Genomic DNA, 17,354 nt, shown 5'->3' on the forward strand with positions numbered 1-17,354 from the left:
TTGTCCACCATATCTCTCTGGCTTAACTTTTCTGGGCTACAACTCCACTTTCTAGAAGCTGGAAGGGAAAAGGAGTATGGGGGTGGAGTGGGGAGGGACAGTGGGAAGAATCCTGTCTATTTAAATGATTAACATTTTTCTTGGGATATCAGAATTTGCATTTAAATGGATGTTTTAAATAGCCTGTTTTTACTCTTTATTCACACTAAAAAAAAAAAAGTAGAATGATGAAAGACAAAGTGTGTTTGTTCTGACTAAAAACGATCTCTCCTGGCTTTTAGAGAAATTGAGACACATATAATGCCCCTTCTCTTAAAGGTATCTCTGACAGGTCCACACAGATAATTGAAAATCTTGCTGTTTCAATGGCAGGCAAGATGGAGAAAGCAGTGAAGATGCATAATTGTGTAGGTCGCAACAATAATTAGAAATTTCAAGGCAAGAGAACAGTATTTTAGCTCCGGTTATTGTGCGTCCAGAAAATACTAATTAAAATGGGATAAATGGTACTTAATGGTAAAATTCCATTCAGGCACAAGATCTGTCTAGTTTTAATGGATTTTCATTTGGTTTGGCTAAGAGTCTCTTCTCCTACAGCATATGATAAGCTCTTTATGTATTGTAAATGGATTGCTGTTTAAACTACTTCTGGCTTTTAACTTTTAAAAACTTTTTGACATTAACCAATTAGTGTCTAGAGGATTCTACTTGGAAGAGGCTGTACGGTTTATAACGGAAGGAAGGCTGGGCTTAGTCAGAAAGCCGAGGGTTTGACACCTATTGATATCTACCAGATTTGTGACCTTAGACAAAGTCACTTAAGCTCCCTCTCTTAGCTCGTGTAAATTGGGATAAAAGTTTTTACATAGTCTTTTTGGAATCATACCTTAGAGCTGGAAGGGTGGATATTAGGGGATCCTTTAGTGCAGCCCCCACATTTTAGGCATAAGTGCCTTGCCCAAGGTCACAAAAGTAGCTAGTGGCACAAACTAGGATTTGAACCCAGGTTCTTGGACTCAGAGTCTATTTGACTTAACATTACATCATATTATTTTTTTCTCATGATTGTTAGAAAAGTGCTTTGTAATCTTTGAAGTGCTATAGGAACATGAGTTGTTATTGGTGTTATCATCCTCTTGGAACCAGCTTCTTGTCTGGGGATAAAGAAGGGGCTCTTAAGAAGAGTGAGTAGTTCTTCTACGTTCCCTTTAATGATTGTGGGCTTAAGATGGCGGCAGAGGGCCCCAAGACGTAGAGTGATAGGAAGGAAGACTTTCACGTCCAGGGACCAAGATTGTTCACCAACTCTGCTGTGTGAGCTTTCATAGGTACCTCTCTGGGTCCCAAATTTTTTACTTTATGTGTAATAAATAAGTGAATTCTTAATAAAGAAGCAAAATAATCAAGAGACTCTAAGTCAGCATGCTCTCAGTGCAGAGGAGCAGACCCTTTTTCTGTATCCAGTCTGTAGAAACCAAAAACCAGAAATGAGGTCCTTATCATTCTTTTCCTTGGCTCTTCTTTCATTTGATCACCCTCTAAACCTCCTGGGTATTCTTGTCCTCTCTGCATTTTCTTCCTACCTGTCCATTTGTTCCTTAACCTCCTCATTTGCTAATTCATCCTCAGTGTTCTGTCCCTAATTTGTGAGCATGCCCCAAAGCTCTGTCCTGGGCTCTCTTTTCTTCTCTCTCCCTTGCTTGCCACCTTTCTCTCTCCCTCTCCCTCTCCTTCTCTCTCTTCTTCCCTCTTCCTCTGTCTCCCTCCTCCTTTTGTCCATCCTCCTTTTTCCTAACCTCTTCTTTCCCTCTCTCCAGAGACCTTATCTTCTCCTGTGGGTTTAATTATCATGTTTATGCAGATGACTCAAGATCTTCATATATGAACATAGTATCTCTCCTGAGTTCTGGTCTCACATCAACAACTGCCTATTAGATAACATTTTGAATTAGATGCAAAGAGAATAAACATTTATGTAGCGCTTCCTAGGTGGCAGACATTGTGCTAAGCACTTTACACATACTATGGCATTTGATCCTCACAGCAACTCTGTGAGATAGGTGCTAATTCCTATCCCCATTTCACAGAGGCAAGTAAAGATAAAATCATTTGCCCAGGGTCACACAGCTAGTTCAGTGTCTGAGGCTAGATAGATAGTGTCTCAGGTGTTCCTGACTCCAGGCCTAGCTGTCTATTCACTGCTTCACCTAGCTACCCCAAACATTTATTAAGCACCTACTATGTGCAAGCGCTGGGGATACAAAAAAAGGCAAAAGACAGTCCCTGTCTTTAAGGAGTTTGTAATCTAATGCATATAAGAAACATTCCTTTCTATCTTTCCCTAAAAAACCCATTTCTTTTCCTAATTTCCTATTTCTACCTAAGGCACCTTCTTCCACATGACTTCCCAACCTTGGAATCAGCTTTGTTTTCCTCTCCTTCTCACTCACCATATCCATTTACAATTCTATCTGGACAGTATTTCTCTCCACCCACTTAGGCATCACCATAGTTTCAGCTTCTCGCCACCTCTAAGCTGGACTCCTGGAATAGCCTCCTAACCCCTGTTTAGTCTCACCCCTCTCTGATTTTTCCTCTACGCAGCTGCCAAAGTGATATTCCTACAGCAAAGGTCCAACCTTGCCACTCCCCTTACTCAGTAAACTCTTGTGGCTGCCTGTTACCGTGGAGCATCTTAAGCTCATCACAACCTAGACTCAATCTACTTTTGCTGTCTCGTTACACATTATTTCCCATGACATTTCCACATTCTGTGGTCCAGCTAAATCGACTGCTTTCCTTTTCCTTCACACATGACCTGTCCTGTCCCATCTCCTTGCCTTTGGACAGATTGTCCCTCCGTGCCTGGACTTCTCTCCTTCCTCACCTCCACCACTTAGAATCACTCTCTTCATTCACAGCTCAGCTCAAATGCTCCTTCCTAATGTAGCCTTCCTTTCCCAATCCCCACAGCTGTTGGTTTCTTCCCCCTCCTGAAATTACCTTGTATTTTAAAAATTACTTCATATGTATTTTGTATTTATTTATGCGTGCGTATGTGATTTCCCATGACAGAATGAGCATATGCTTTTAGAAGACAGAGATTGTTTATTTGGTTTTCATTTTGATGTCTCCATGCCCTAGCACAGGGCCTGCACATAGTAGATGCTTAATAGATGCTTGGTGATTGACTGATAAAGAGTAGGAAACAGTCACAGTGTCCAGGGAGTCAAAAGGAGGAGATACAAATTGGCAAAGAAAAAATGATCTCTGGGTATGTGGGAGTGCGGCTTAAAGCCCAGAAACAGAACCCTAAGAGCAGACAAGGCTGGACAAGAGCTGAGGGTGTTTCTGGGAGAAAAACAGAACATTACAAATGGTGCTGACCAGGATAGATAGATGGACCACCTGGGAAGAAAATTGATCCTGAGAGCAACCCTCCTCACAGCCAAGGTTTCACTGGATTTGCAAGAAACTTTGCTAGGCCCTCTAGAATGATAAATAAAATGCTTATGCATTTGGGCCACCCTTGCTCCCCTACCCACCCTTCCCCCACCCACCATCAGCTGTCTGAGCATGATCCCCTTGGCTTGCCCTGAGTGAGGGATGGAGCTATGATGAATGCCAGATGCTTAATTATCTGCTCTAGCTATTTTCCCCATTCTTTTAAGTCTCGAGTTACTACTTCCTAGAGTCACATTAAAGAATTAACCATTGGTAAAAAAAAATATTGTAGCAGTTAAAAATCTATTACCCCTTGAGTTATGGCCAGCCCTTTGCCTCCCCCTTTGCTTTTTCAAGTTTGTACCTACTGGCTACTTGAGCTCTGGCTGAGGCTGAGACCTGGCATATCTCCCAACCCTCCACCTGGAGCCCAGGCCCTGGCTTGGTCTGGTACAATAAGAGTTCAGGTATTCATCTACCCTGCCTGCCTCCACAAAAAAGCAGCACAGCGATTCTGTGGAAACCTTTCTCTGGGCCCTCAGGAAAATCTGTTTCCCTCCAGAGGTATGTATGAAAAGGGAAGCCTCTATCAGTAATAGTTAGCATTTATATGGTACAGTACTTGAAATATAGTGCCATACTTACCCTTCTAGATAAGTCTTGTTATTGTCCCCATTTTACTGATGAGGAAACTGAGACAGAGGTTAAAAGACTTGGACAGAAAGTCACACACATAGCTAGGACGTATCAGGAGAATTAAGCTGCTGTAGTGAAAAGAATCAGAAATCCACTATCGATTGTCCTTTTGTCATTCTGTCTACCTTCCTCCATCCTGTGTCTGGCCATTGGACCTTTTGGAAGATGAGAAGGATATTTGCTTATAAGTAAAATCTGTCATTTATTCCAATCCCTTTTCTTTCTGGAGCAGTGGGGAGGATTTTCCTTCTCCCTTTGAAGTGATGGCATTGCAGCTTTTCCCAAATGAAGCAGAAATAGGAAAGATTCATCAGACCAGGCCTGTTCCCTTGGGAATGTCGGATGTCACAGTGTAATTCCATTACAGTTCAAGCAAGGTTCTTGGCCCAAATGTAAGGCATCAGCATTTGCAATTTGACAAAAATCTGACTTCAGGCCTTGGAAAAACAATGAAATTAGTCTTTGAAAAAACAGCTTCCCTTAAGTAATTGTGAGCATGTTAGAGAAAGGTAAATTGAGTGCTTCATTATGGGGAGATGAGGTTATTTTACTAGTTTTGTTTAAAAAAAAAGATTTAAAACAGCGATGGTCCTATCACAATTTGGCCAGCCATTGCAGAATAACCTAGTTCTTGAGGACAGAGAGAAAGAGTTCCTAGGAATCGTTGTGCTTGGTGCTTATACAGTCTTTTAGGAAAGCTTGGAGTTATAGAGTTGGAAGGTGCCTCCTTAAGAAGGAAAGCTTGAGGGAGGAGAGGATCTAGCATTTAGTCCATTTTCTACAGGGAAGATAGATGCCTTCACCACCATTAGCCATCTGTTTGAATATTTGCCTCTACCAGAAAGTGTTTACAGGTGTCTAACCTCTGCCCCATCTACTACTATCTGCACCTTTTGCTGTCTGTGTTTGTCCTTCATTTTCAAAGACCATGCCATCAGAGAATAATGACATGACTTTGCACTTGACTTTGTTTTGAGTGAGGGAGGGCTGTGCAGGTCACCAGCCTCAATTCTCCTCCAGAGCCATCTGAATCCAGTGACCAAATATTCATCAGGATAACTGGAGATGACCCAGGATGCAATGGGAGACCTTGGGCTTTTCAAGGAGTCACTTAGAGGGAGGTAACGCCCATTGAGTGTATAGGCCTCTTTAAGAAGTAGTCAGGGAATGGCCCTTTTAATGAGCAAAAAAAAAAATAACTTAGTCAACAAAAACTGTTACTAGTGATATTCACTCTAAGCCAGTCATTAAGAGGAGCTTGGCCAGGGACCTATTGTTGTCCAGCCCATGGGCTTCAGAGTGCACTGGGTTTAAGATTTTGGGAACGAGAAGGAAGGAAGGGAGGGAGAGCAGGCGGACTGCACCCCGGACCTCCCATTGCTTCCAAGGCAGTGAACTCATTGATTTGTTTCCCAGTGAGTTTTAGGAACTTCAAATGGGGATCATCCTCTTCCTTGAGTTAAAGTAAGTTTCAGGGGGATCTTTCTAGGGGCTTTGACGTAAATATAGACAGGAACCCCTAGGTCTCATAATGGAAACATCACTTGAGTCCTTATGTGAACACCCAATGCCCACATTCCAAGGCCACAGAGGATGATCTTCATATTTCACGAAAGAAACGCTTCACATTCAAGTGGTTCCGTGGTTAAATAGCCTGCTTCGATTTCTAAACAGACCTGACTGGGGCAGTTTTCTGCCCTTCTGGATAAGGAGTAGCAGCACAGGAGTGAACGGATAATGTTCCTCTCTATCATGAGAACACATGAATTTTCTAGACTAGGCAAAAGATTCAGAACTGGAGCCTTCGAAACTGTGCCACCTTGGGAGATGGGGGGCAAAAGATTAGCTCAGTTGTTCAAAAAAGGAGGAGCAAGTTAATTTTAATTGTTGGTATGAGGGTTTTTGGTTTTTGCTTGTGTTCTGTTTTTCTCCCAACATGCAAGGTAGAGCCGCTTAAAAGGGTGGAGATGGAGGCAAAAGCCTTGGGTTTTTTAGTTCAGTGACAAGAGATAATTACCACAGAATTGATCAGTCACTCCGAGTACTGAAGCAAATAAATTGCGCATTGGCCAATGCAGGAGGAGAATGGCAGCTAATGGAAGTGGTAGATAGGTCATCCTGGCCATAATTTGGCTTGATGAAGCATCCACATGGGCCTGGTGTTAATGTGCTATTGATATTCAGCCAGCCAATTTCCCCTGTGTGGCTCGGGCTGTGACTCGTTAGAGCAGAGCTGGGCATCACAGTGGTAAATGAAGAGGAAAATTGAAGTAATGTTGTATTATAAATTTATGATTTCATCTGCCTGACCTAGAGGATGTTCAGTGAGGGGAGCTGGAGATGGAAGCCCCTCTCTGGCACATGCCATGTTCTTCTCGTCTTTGCTTTGAAAGGCATACTGGTGGGCACTGGGGAGTGGGTAGCAGGGGAAGATGGAGGTGATACTGAGAGGGCAACTGCAAGCCATGTTTTTCCTTCCCAGTGCCTTGCCCCTACTTCCTTCCTGTCTGCCTGTTCTTGGAGAGAGACTTTGGGGCATGTCGGGAAGTTGGGGATGTGTTTATCCTAGTGACCAGGAGGCTGAAAGGAACTTGATGTTCCATCCCCAGCCCCCATCCTCCTTCTCCACAGGCGTCTTGAAGGTGACACATGGGCTAATGCTTTCACTGTCAGATTAATGCTAAAATATTTAAGATCCCCAGTGCCGAAGCTGGATACAGCACCGTCATTTTTCATCAGGAAAGCCCCACAGGCAGCAGTGATTCGGCTGTTTGCATATAATCCGTTTATCAATATTGTTGAAATAATGGTATGAGAAATCTAACGCTGAAAGATCTGATTTAATAGCAGAGGTGATTAATTTAAAAGAGGATTGAGCTGCTCAGCCATGAAATAAATATCAAGGAAAGAACTAGGGTGTACATGTCTATTTAAAGCTTCAGTGTCCTCTTTTCCCCTTTCTTTTTCCCGTCTTTCTCTTCTCCCATCCCCCCATCCACCCTGGTGCTGTCCTCCACCCTCTCATCATTAAAACCCAACCACCTATGTTCCACTTCCTAAAGGAAAGCTGATGTCAAGCTGTTGGATCATTTGATCTTGCCTGCCTAGAGGAAGCATGAAGGAATCCACCAGTTCATGACTCAGTGCTAGGCTAGAAAACAAATAGTGAAGGCCCTGGCACTGAGGCCCCTCCAAGGTGGAAATATTTCAACTGGCCAATGAGTTGTGACAAACAGCAAATTCAGGAACGTTTCTCCCTGTGTAAAGAAAGAAGCACAAATGGTCTCAGGCCTCAAGTCACAGATTTGAGTTGGGCCTCCAGAGGTCCATAGATCATCTGGAGTCTCTCAAGGTTCTCTCTAGAAGGGCACATGGAGACTATCTGCCCAGGATTCTTAACCTAGGGCCTATAAGCTTTAAAAAATTTTTTAAATATTTGATTTTTAATGGTAACATTTCATATTTCTGTGAACTTTTTAAAATATTTCTATATTTTCACATAATTGGTTTTCTTTGTAATTCTATGTATTTTATTGTATGAGTTTTAAAACATTATTCTGAGAAGCGTTCTGTAGGCTTCACTAGCCTGCCAGAGTGGGGCCATGACACAGAAAAAGCTTAAGAACTCTTGATCTAGTCCAGTTGGGGAGGTGAAATGAAGGGGAAGTGATCTGGTAGCACAGGAGAGAAAACACTGGACCTGGAGTCAGGAAGACCTAGGTCCATATCTGGCCTCAGACACTTATTGTCTGTGTGACCCTGGGCAGGTTAATTGACCTCCCTCAGCCTTGGTTTTTTCAACTGTAAAATGAGAATAATTCTAGCATCTACCCCCAGAGTTGTTGTGAGGATCAAATGAGGTGGTATTAGTAAAAGCCCTAGTAGCTGGCTCATAGTGGATGTTAGGGAAATGCTTATCCCCTTTCCTGAAGAAGGCAAGGTCCAACAATCTTTATTTAGCACTACCCGTAAGTTTGGAAGTGGAATTGTGCATAGTTGAATTTTGATGACTGGGATATAACTAGGACCTGGACCTCCTATTTCCCAGGCCATGTTGGGCCAAAGGAAGAGATCACGTCACTAACCACTGACTCAAAGAAGAAAAGATTAGAGACTGGTTTGGGGCCACATCCACAATCCATCCATCAACAAACATTTGTTCATTGCTTACTATATGCCAGGTCCTTCGCTAGGTGCTGGAGATGCAAAGTTAGAAGAGAAATAATCCCTATCTCCTAAAGAGCCTGTATTCTATAGGGTAGGAGATACTGAGTATCACAAAATTCTCAATACAGTGTTAAGCTTCTTAAAGTTCAGCCTGTTATTAGATTGTTATTAATATTAACTTATTAAAGCTATCTAAACTGATGCTTATTAAAGGTAAAATAGTTAGCCATTTCCTTCTCCAGCTTATTTTATAGATGAGGAAACTGAGGCAAGCAAGGTTAAGTGACTTGCCCAGTCATACAGTTCATAAGTGTCTCAGGCTAGATTTGAACTCAGAGGAGTCTTCCTGATTCCAGGCCTGGCACTCTATCTATCTATCTGTCTATTCTATATAGGTATGCCACCTAGCTACCCCTTTTTAAAAAATGCATATTAACTTATTAAAGCTATCTAAATTCATTGGTATTAATGATACTAAAATTCATGTTTATTAAAGATAAAATAGTTTTCCATTTCCTTCTCCAGCTCATTTTACAGATAAGGAAACTGAAGCAAATAGGGTTAAGTGCCTTGCCCAGGGTCATACAGCTCTTAAGTGTCTTAGGCTCAATTTGAACTCAGAAAGAGGAGTCTTCCTGATTTCAGGCCTGGCACTATTTACGTATTTATCTGTCTGTCTATCTATCTATCTCTTCTATATAGGTATATGTAGAGTAGATAGCTACCTCTTTTTTGAAAAATGCACATCAACTTATTAAAGCAAACCCTAAATTTGTGTTTATTAAAGCTTAACATTTTGGGGACAGCCAGTATAGAGGTATTACAGATATATACAAAACAGGTAAAAGGTGGTGAGGGAGACTGGTGTGATACTTGAAGCTGAGGATTTTGGGAAGAGTCCTTTGCAGCCCTAATTCTCGAAACTGTAGATAAGAAGGAGAAAAGAGAGATTCCTGTCATAATTTGCTAAGAGACAGGGAAGAGAGCCAGCTTGGAATGCAGCAGGACCCGGCTTTGCTGGGGTGATTTATCTGTTTCTTACCTGAATCTTTTCAGCAAACCACCTCTGCCTCCTTAACCAATAACCTCCTTTAAGAAGAAAACAGGCATCCTGAGAAGAAAGGTATCATGTCTTTTAAGCAAAATGCCCTACGAAAACAGCAACTTACTTTGTGAAAATGGCAAAATAGAGAGTATTCTCCATGCTGGAAAATAATCACAATAATAGCTAATACTTTTGTATAGCACTTTAAAGTTTGCAAAGCACTTTACATATTTTATTATTTATTATTTATATTATTTCTATTTTATTATCTCTTTTCCTCATCACATACCATTACTGTCCTGATTTTACAGATGAGAAAACTGAGACTAGGAAAGGTGAAGTGATCTGTCTAGTGTCACTCAGGTAGTAAGCGTCTGAGACAGGATTTGAACTCCTGTTTTCCTGACTCCAAGTCTGTATTTACCATGCCACCTAACTGCTCTGATGGATTGTGTATCCAGAGTTTGTTCTTGGGAAAACACCACCAAAGTCACAGAGGTTGTGGCGTGGACATAGAATTGTCATGCTGCACTCTGGGTGGGGTTTAATGGATTATGGTGCTTCCCAAAGGCAACCTCAAAGTTGAGTTTTCTTCCCCAAGGAACTTTTCCCTCTTAAATAACCTGCTGCTTTTTGACTGGTTCAGGTGCTTTCCCTTCATGGCTGTCCCCCTCTCCCTTGGGAGTAAGCATTACTAATACCTTGGCGTCCCACTGTCAATAGCTCTAAAGTACATCCATTGTAAGCTCTCCAAATGTCAGAGCCAAGCAGGGACTCTGGGGTTTCCAGTTAGCACCTGGCATTTACTCTGTCGATTCAGAAAGAGTGCATGGTCTTTGGGGCCTTAGCTGGCCGCACAAAGGTTAATTGTGTGTAAACTGACAGCCCCGCTCTCCACAGCCACCAGAGAAAGATGACCCATACCTCAGGTCCAGGGCCTTATTGGAGATGAGATCTGGGGTTTGTTCCAAAAAAGAAAAAGCAAGAAAAAAACCAGACTCATTACCCTGCCATCCCAATCCACCTGCTTCCTGTATCTAATTTAAAAAGAGTGAAGAGCCAAGCTTCATTAACATGACTTTCTCCTGTTTATATATGTGTTCAAGGCTACCCAAACTTTGTGGCGACATATGGCCGAGGCTATCCCGGATTTGCTCCAAGCTACAGCTATCAGTTTCCAGGTGAGTACCTTTTGTGTCACCCACGACACTGAAAATCTGATAGATCTGAAGGGAGACAGGAGAATCCAGAATAGGATTTGACTCATGCCAAAAAAAAAAAAAAAAAAACCTACATAAAAAAAGACACACTCATCCTCAGTATCAGGACTCAGATAAGAAATCTGGATTAATTTTTCTGATGAATTAATTTGGTTAACTAATGTATGTTAATTGGTGGTGGTTATTTGAAAATGGAAGTTTTTAAGAAAAAAAGGAAAGATTAAACAGCAGAAATCCTGGAAGACAGAGATCTCCCTCTGATCACTCTTATTTCTTCTGAAATGAGTTGTAAGTTATGTCTCATTAGGGATTTCACTCTGGGGGCTCAGGGATTTATTCCACCCACCATCACTGCTCTTCTTCTCCCCACCATGCGTCTGAAGTTGAATGTGTTGGCGTCTTCCTCCCCCTTCCCAGACTGATTCATTTCTAACAGCTCTCAATTGGATGCTCTTTTCCTTTGTGTTGGTGGGTGGTTTTTTTTATGATTGTTGGTGTTTGCTTTCTATTGTAGGGTATTTTCCTACCTTTCTCCCTCTGTGTGGGTGTCAGACTTGCTACAGTCGTGATTTTCATTCAGCCAGAGTCTACAAGGATTGCTCTCCAGTCCCAGACGCTTGCTGTCATTTGGCAGGCTAGCCTGGGATTGGAAGCTCCCCCAGGGCGGTGGGAAGGCAGCCTAGAATGGGAAGGCAGTGTGGTGGGGTTGGAGAGAGAGTCTCTCCCCACAAGGGAAATTATTGACTTGGAACAGAGGTATTTCCTGAAAAGTCATAAGGAAGGTCTTCAAAGCAGAGCTTGGACCTCTGTGTGTCTACGTTCGTCAGTCAGAGGCAAGAAGTTACTGTGAAAAACAGGGCCCTGGGATAGATTTTACACCTGACTGAGTAGGAAGCAACCAGCCTTATTAGGAGTCACCTAGAACCAGGTGGATGCAGGCACTGGCTCCTGGGCTTAATTATAAAGCCTAAAGAAAATGAAGATGTAGCAGGCTCTTGGCCCTGGAGAAAAGGGTAGGAGAACAAGTATGAGACAGTGGAAATAACATTGGCTCTGCAGTCACAAGTTCTGGATCCAGATCCCACCTTTATCATTTGGGTGACCTTGGGCAAATCATTCACCTTCCCTAGGCCTCAGTTCCCTCATCCTTACAATGTAGGGTTTAAACTCCATGTCCTCTGAGGTTCTCTGTCATGTGGCCTCCAATGATCCTCTCCTTGAGGCCATCCCTTCCCTTTCAGTGTCAACCCTGTGTCCCCACCCCAGCACATCTCACCTCCCAGAGCTATTTATTGTTGGTCGATGCTGCAATAGACCTGATTCTTAGGTCCCTCTTAGAGCACATTTGTGATCTTATCCCAGGAATGACCAAGGAGCAAATTAGAACAAGCCCACCCTAGTCCAGCATCACATGCAGTTCGCTAAAACCCACTTTCCCTTTGGACCACTCATAGAATATGTACTTTGGAGGCCAAATTCCCCTTCTCAAAGAGAATGTGACCTGAGTCTGCTTAAAAAGCAGGAATGTCTTCTTGTCTACAAGTAGCCAGCCTAGAATCATCCATTTCTACTGGAAACTAAAAGCCAGGGGAACTAGATTTTAATCTCATCTCAACCCCTTAATTCTGCTGCGTAATCTTAGGAATGTTCCTAACCTTTCCAGGCTACCATTCATCCTGTCAAAATCAGAACTTAATCATTTTTATCCCAGTTCACCTCCTGTGAGGACAGGTATGACAGTTTATGTGAACACACCAAGAGCTCTTAGACGAAAAGGTGCCACATATTATTTGCACAGTCTATGGTGGGTAGGTTGAAGCTCCTTCCTAGGAATGAAGAATTTCGTCTAATTGCTTGGATACCTGTTCTGTCATCTCCTGAAGTATGATTTGCACCCACACCTCTGGACCTTTATAGCTCAGTGTTTGTCTGATTTTATTATTAATCATTAATCTTTCCTTATTCTTTTGTTTTCTTTCTCCCTCCCCCCACCCCAGCACTTATCTTTTCCTTTTAATCTATTAATTTCTGTTCTTATTTCACTTTGCAGACTATTTGCCGATATCACAAGACATAATTTTTATCAACTAGTTCTTAAAGAGGCATAACAAATTGGGGTTTACTACCATTGCTAATGGGAGAGACAGAGAGAGAGAGAAGGCCTGGGTGATCATGGCTAGAATCAGTGATACCTCCCCCTGTCCTACCTCGCTAAGCTCTGAATGAACTTTTTTAAATTCCCTATTTTAAAAATGACTCCATGGCTTCATTACTTCACTCTCCATGTACTGTTTTTTGTTCTTTTTTTCAATTTTATTACCCTCTTCTCATCACGTTTGCTTCTTGTATGCTTGGTAAGTGTCTGCTTGTGTTGTAACCTATGACAGACCCCAGAGGAAGCTCTGAGCCCACCAGAGTTGCACTGATTTCTCCCACAGCCCAGCTAAAGTGCCCGGGCTTCTCATGGCTACATAGCACATTAACAGTGGATATGGGGGAGAACCGACGTCTTCTTTTTGAGACTGTTGGGCAGTACAGAGAGTGAATATAATTATCCTATCCAAGATGCACAATTCCATTCCATGAAAATTAATCTCGGGAGCTGGCAAGTGTGTAATTATCTGATCAATCTCCCTTTGGGTCCCATCCTTTGATGGCTGATGCTGTAATCATATCTCTCCCCAAAATGGGAAGCCTAGATAAAACATCAGCACCTGGGAGCTCTCAGAATGAGGGTTACAATAGGGAATGAGCAGAGCTGAACTGTTAGCCTCATCTAGTTTGGGGCTATGACTCCCTGTCTGGTAGCACTGGGTCCAAGACAGTTATCCTCTTGATTCCCCTGGGCACAATGGGGTTAGGATGCCCCATCACCAGCCTAATCAGGCCCAAGGTTTTCATCTTTTGCCGCAGCACTCCCTTTAATAGAACAAGGCTAGGAAATAAAGAGACTCAGCCTATTACTATGGAAAGGAGGAAAGATACAATTCAAAGAGTACTCTCTGGTTCTGCAGTCAAGACTTGCTTCCAAATGCTGTCTCTGGCATATACTACCTTCTTAACCTTGGACAAACCTCGTAAACTCCGTGGGCCTCAGTTTTCTTATCTGTAAAATGAGTAGGTTGGATTGGATAGCCTCTGAAATTCCTTCTAGCTCTAGATATATGATAATAATCAGTCACTGTAAACTTTGACCTGCCAGTCTCATATGTTTTGGAATCAGTTCTCCATGGGCCTCAGTTTCCTTCTCTCTAAAATGAGGGAATTGGGACTAGGTAGCCTATAAAGTTCTCTCCAAAAAGTTACAGAATTAAAATTGAAGTAGAAGGGAAGTAAGAAATTAGCTGGTCTCATCCTCTAATTTTATATAAAGAAAATGAGGATCAGAGATATTTGCTTAAAGTCACATAGAAGCTGGGCAGGGATTAAAATCTAGGCCCATGACTTAGAGTTATGTGTGCTGTTTTGCTGTTGTTGTGTCCAACTCTTTGTGACCTCATTTGGGTTTGCTTGGCAGAGATCATAGAGTGGTTTAGCCGTTTCCTTCTCCAGCTCATCTTACAGATGAGGAAACTGAGGCAAATAGGGTTAAATGACTTGCCCAGGGTCACACAAGTAGTAAGTGTCTGAGGCCAGATTTGAACTCAGAGTCTTCCTGATTTCCAGCCCTGTGCTCTGTCCACTGTCCTCAGAGCCACGCTTACTAATACTCAAACAATCAATATAATCTGGTGGATGCTTCTCCCTTCCCAACCGCTGATATCTATCCCCTTTTTATCAACCACTTAGCTGGGTCAGGAGGTGGAAGCATTTCCAATTCAAACCCGGGCCCTCCTTTTCCAAATACTTAAGTCTGTGAGAAGTGAACTACATGCTTGCTTTGTGCTATGTTTGGTGTTTATTAATCAATGTGTTTGGGTATGGGCGTCCCAGATGCTCAGCATAGGCAGCCCTGGTAATCATTTCATTCAAGATGCCTGATGCCCTAACTGGTTGGCTTCCTTTTATTTTCCTTCAGGCAGTGGGTTTCCTTATTATTACTTTTATTATCCTCTTTTTTTTAAATCTGTATGGCTGCTTCCAACCCAATTCCTCCATTTTGTTTTGCTATGAATTGTTTTTCTTTGGTGAACTTATCCTAGGATGCATGACTTTGCAAACGTTTTTAGCCATTGTGAATTTTCTCATTTTTGTAAATAACTCATCTGTGCTACTCCCTAATGACATTTTTTTTCCTGTAAGCAACTGAGGTAGAAAAATAAATTGTTTACCACAGACATGCTGTGTGCTGCTCTCTCTTAGCTTTGCAGTTTCCTACTCTTGCTTTGGGGAAGGTGAAAGCACCAAATAACTAGTACCAATGACAGCTGGATTTTAAAAATTGTAGAAATGTTCCAATTCCCCCTGTGTGCACACTCGGCCTCTCATGTTCTCTTGGCTTGCGGGGCACAGGATTGCTAGGACTTCATCCTGTCTTTGTGTGCCTAGACTCAGAAGCATCTGCATCCGATGACTCGGCTGAGTCGTTCCTCTCCTCTGCAGGCACTCTCTCCCTCAGGCAGCAGCCACCATCAGAGTACCCAGAACCATCTGGTCCCCTCCGAGGTTATGTGCCAGGGTTCCCGTAGTTGATTCCTAAAGGGTTGGTTTAGTGCTTGGATTGACCTGGTTTCTGCAGGTCGGACCCCAGAGTTGTAGTGACTTTCCAGAACAATGGAGAGAAGTGAGGCTGGATGAAGAAGCAAAGCATTCTGAGGTCACCGTGCATGGTGGGAGAAAACCAACAATGGGCAGCTCTTTCTCAGAATGCTAGACTTGGAGGCACAGGCCTGGGTGCCAATTCTGCCTCTTTCTCCTCCCAGTTGTAGAACCCTGAGCAGTTTATTTAGCTTAACTCAACCTTGTTTTCCTCTGTAAAATAAGTGGATTGAATTAGATGGTACCTATGGGCCCTTCTAAGTCTAAATCCTGTGATCTCAAAATACTGTGCTCTTTCATCTTCCTTTTTTTGCCTCCTGACTCCATCATCTACCAGGATGTCCTTTTCCTTTCCCCTCCCCCCATGCTTCCCAAATCTTTTTATTCCCCCTCCTTTTGTCCCTTCTCTTCTTCACCCTAAGCTTCAGACCCTCCATTGTCCTCTTCCAGGCTTATTCATCCCCCTTCTCTCCCAAAAACTTGGGGCTAAGGAAGGAATGGGAGCAGGTCCTAAGTCTCTAGTCAGTTGCAGAGAATGAGTCTGAGTCACTCTAAGGCGTGTAGCCCAGAACCTCTTGACCTCATTATCCTCACAGCAGACTTTACCACTTTGGCGTAAGCCATGTGGCCAAAAACAGAGCCTAGAGCTATTTTTTCCCAGTATGGTTTGTCTTGAAATATGATCCTGGGTTTTCCAGTTGGTATTCCTACATAAGTCTACCCTCTAGCCTAAACATTCTCTGATGCTGGTTGCACTCACCATCTTCATATCTGTCCATTTGTCCATGTGTCCCAAGTACAAGTGAGACCCTGAGGAATAAACCCTCTTCTCACTAGTGGAAAAGGAGCTCAAGCCTGTGCCTCATTGGTGATGGGTGAAAAAGCCTTATCTGGGGGTTCAGATGAAGTCTAATGGATCTATTTCATCATGGGGTCTATCTCTTGGATATGAAAGAAGTATATATAGACCTCCTTACAGGGTGATAGAATAGAAAGAACCCTAGACTTAGAGTCCAGAAAACCTGGGCTGAACTCTTAATTCTGCTACTCACAACCTATGTGATGCTGGAAAAGTCAGTCCTGAATAAGGCAGTATGGTGGAGCACCTGGCTTTCCTTCAGTCCTGCCTCTTTCATTTACTGTCTATGTGACCTTGGGAAAGTCATTTAACTGAGAAGCCCTCTCTTGTTCTCAGTTCTCTCAAATGAGTGGATCAGGTTAGATGAATTATTAAGGTGCCTTCTAGCTCTAAATCTTCTGGTCCCTTTCTTTTGTTCTATGAGATAATAATAATTAATAAAAATAATAGCATTTCTAACCCTTAATCCTTCCTCTTGCTTCAACTTAACCCCCATTTCTTTAGCCCCAGTTCTCAATGGGAATGTTGAACAGCTCTGGGTGCTGGACTTGTAATTAGATAGACCTGGCTTAGATCCCAACGCATTTACAAGCTGTGATGATCATGGCCAAATAATTTAACCTCTCAGCCTCACTTTCCTAATTTGCCAAATGGGAATTACAATAGCCCCTCCCTCAAAGGGCAGTTTTGGAGCTCAAATGATATTGTGTATAAAGCTATTTATAAGCTATAAAATATACAAGTTTTTAGTACATGTTGTTTAATCATTTTCAGTCATACCTGACTCTTTGTGACCCCATTTGGGGTTTTCTTTGCAAAGGTACTGGGGTGGTTTGTCATTTCCTTCTCATTTTATAGATGAGGAAACTGAGATAAACAGGGTTAAGTGATTTGCTCAAGGTCGCACAACTAGTAAGTGTCTGAGGCCAGATTTGAATTCAGGCAGATAGATCTTTATAACTCCAGGCCTAGCACACTATCAACTATGCCACCTAAGAAATACACAAACGTGCACGCAAACATTGCAAAATGAGGCAGAGATTTTTCAACTTCAGCCTTCTCCAAGTGAAACATACCAATCAAAAACATTTATTAAGCACTTACTGTGTGCCAAGAACTAGTCTAAGTGCTGAGGGTACGGAAAAAAGTAAAAGAGAGGCACAGATCATTCCAGCTCTTTTTAACTCTAGAATTATGGAATGTCAGAGCCAGAAGGACCTTAAAT

General features: G+C 42.5%; 1 protein-coding gene across 13 annotated transcripts in view; it reads left to right on the top strand.

Annotated features, from left to right (window-relative positions):
- The window catches only part of MSI2 (musashi RNA binding protein 2), a 530,240-nt gene that overhangs the window by 454,176 nt on the left and 58,710 nt on the right, over nt 1-17,354 (top strand). For all 13 annotated transcript variants that reach the window (XM_072646789.1, XM_072646790.1, XM_072646783.1 and 10 more), the window contains one exon: nt 10,459-10,533. In XM_072646789.1, the coding sequence (XP_072502890.1) occupies nt 10,459-10,533 (75 nt within the window). The remainder of the gene's footprint in view (nt 1-10,458; nt 10,534-17,354) is intronic.

This window comes from Notamacropus eugenii, chromosome 2, assembly GCF_028372415.1.
Source record: "Notamacropus eugenii isolate mMacEug1 chromosome 2, mMacEug1.pri_v2, whole genome shotgun sequence".
In the NCBI taxonomy this organism is placed as follows: Eukaryota; Metazoa; Chordata; class Mammalia; order Diprotodontia; family Macropodidae; genus Notamacropus; species Notamacropus eugenii.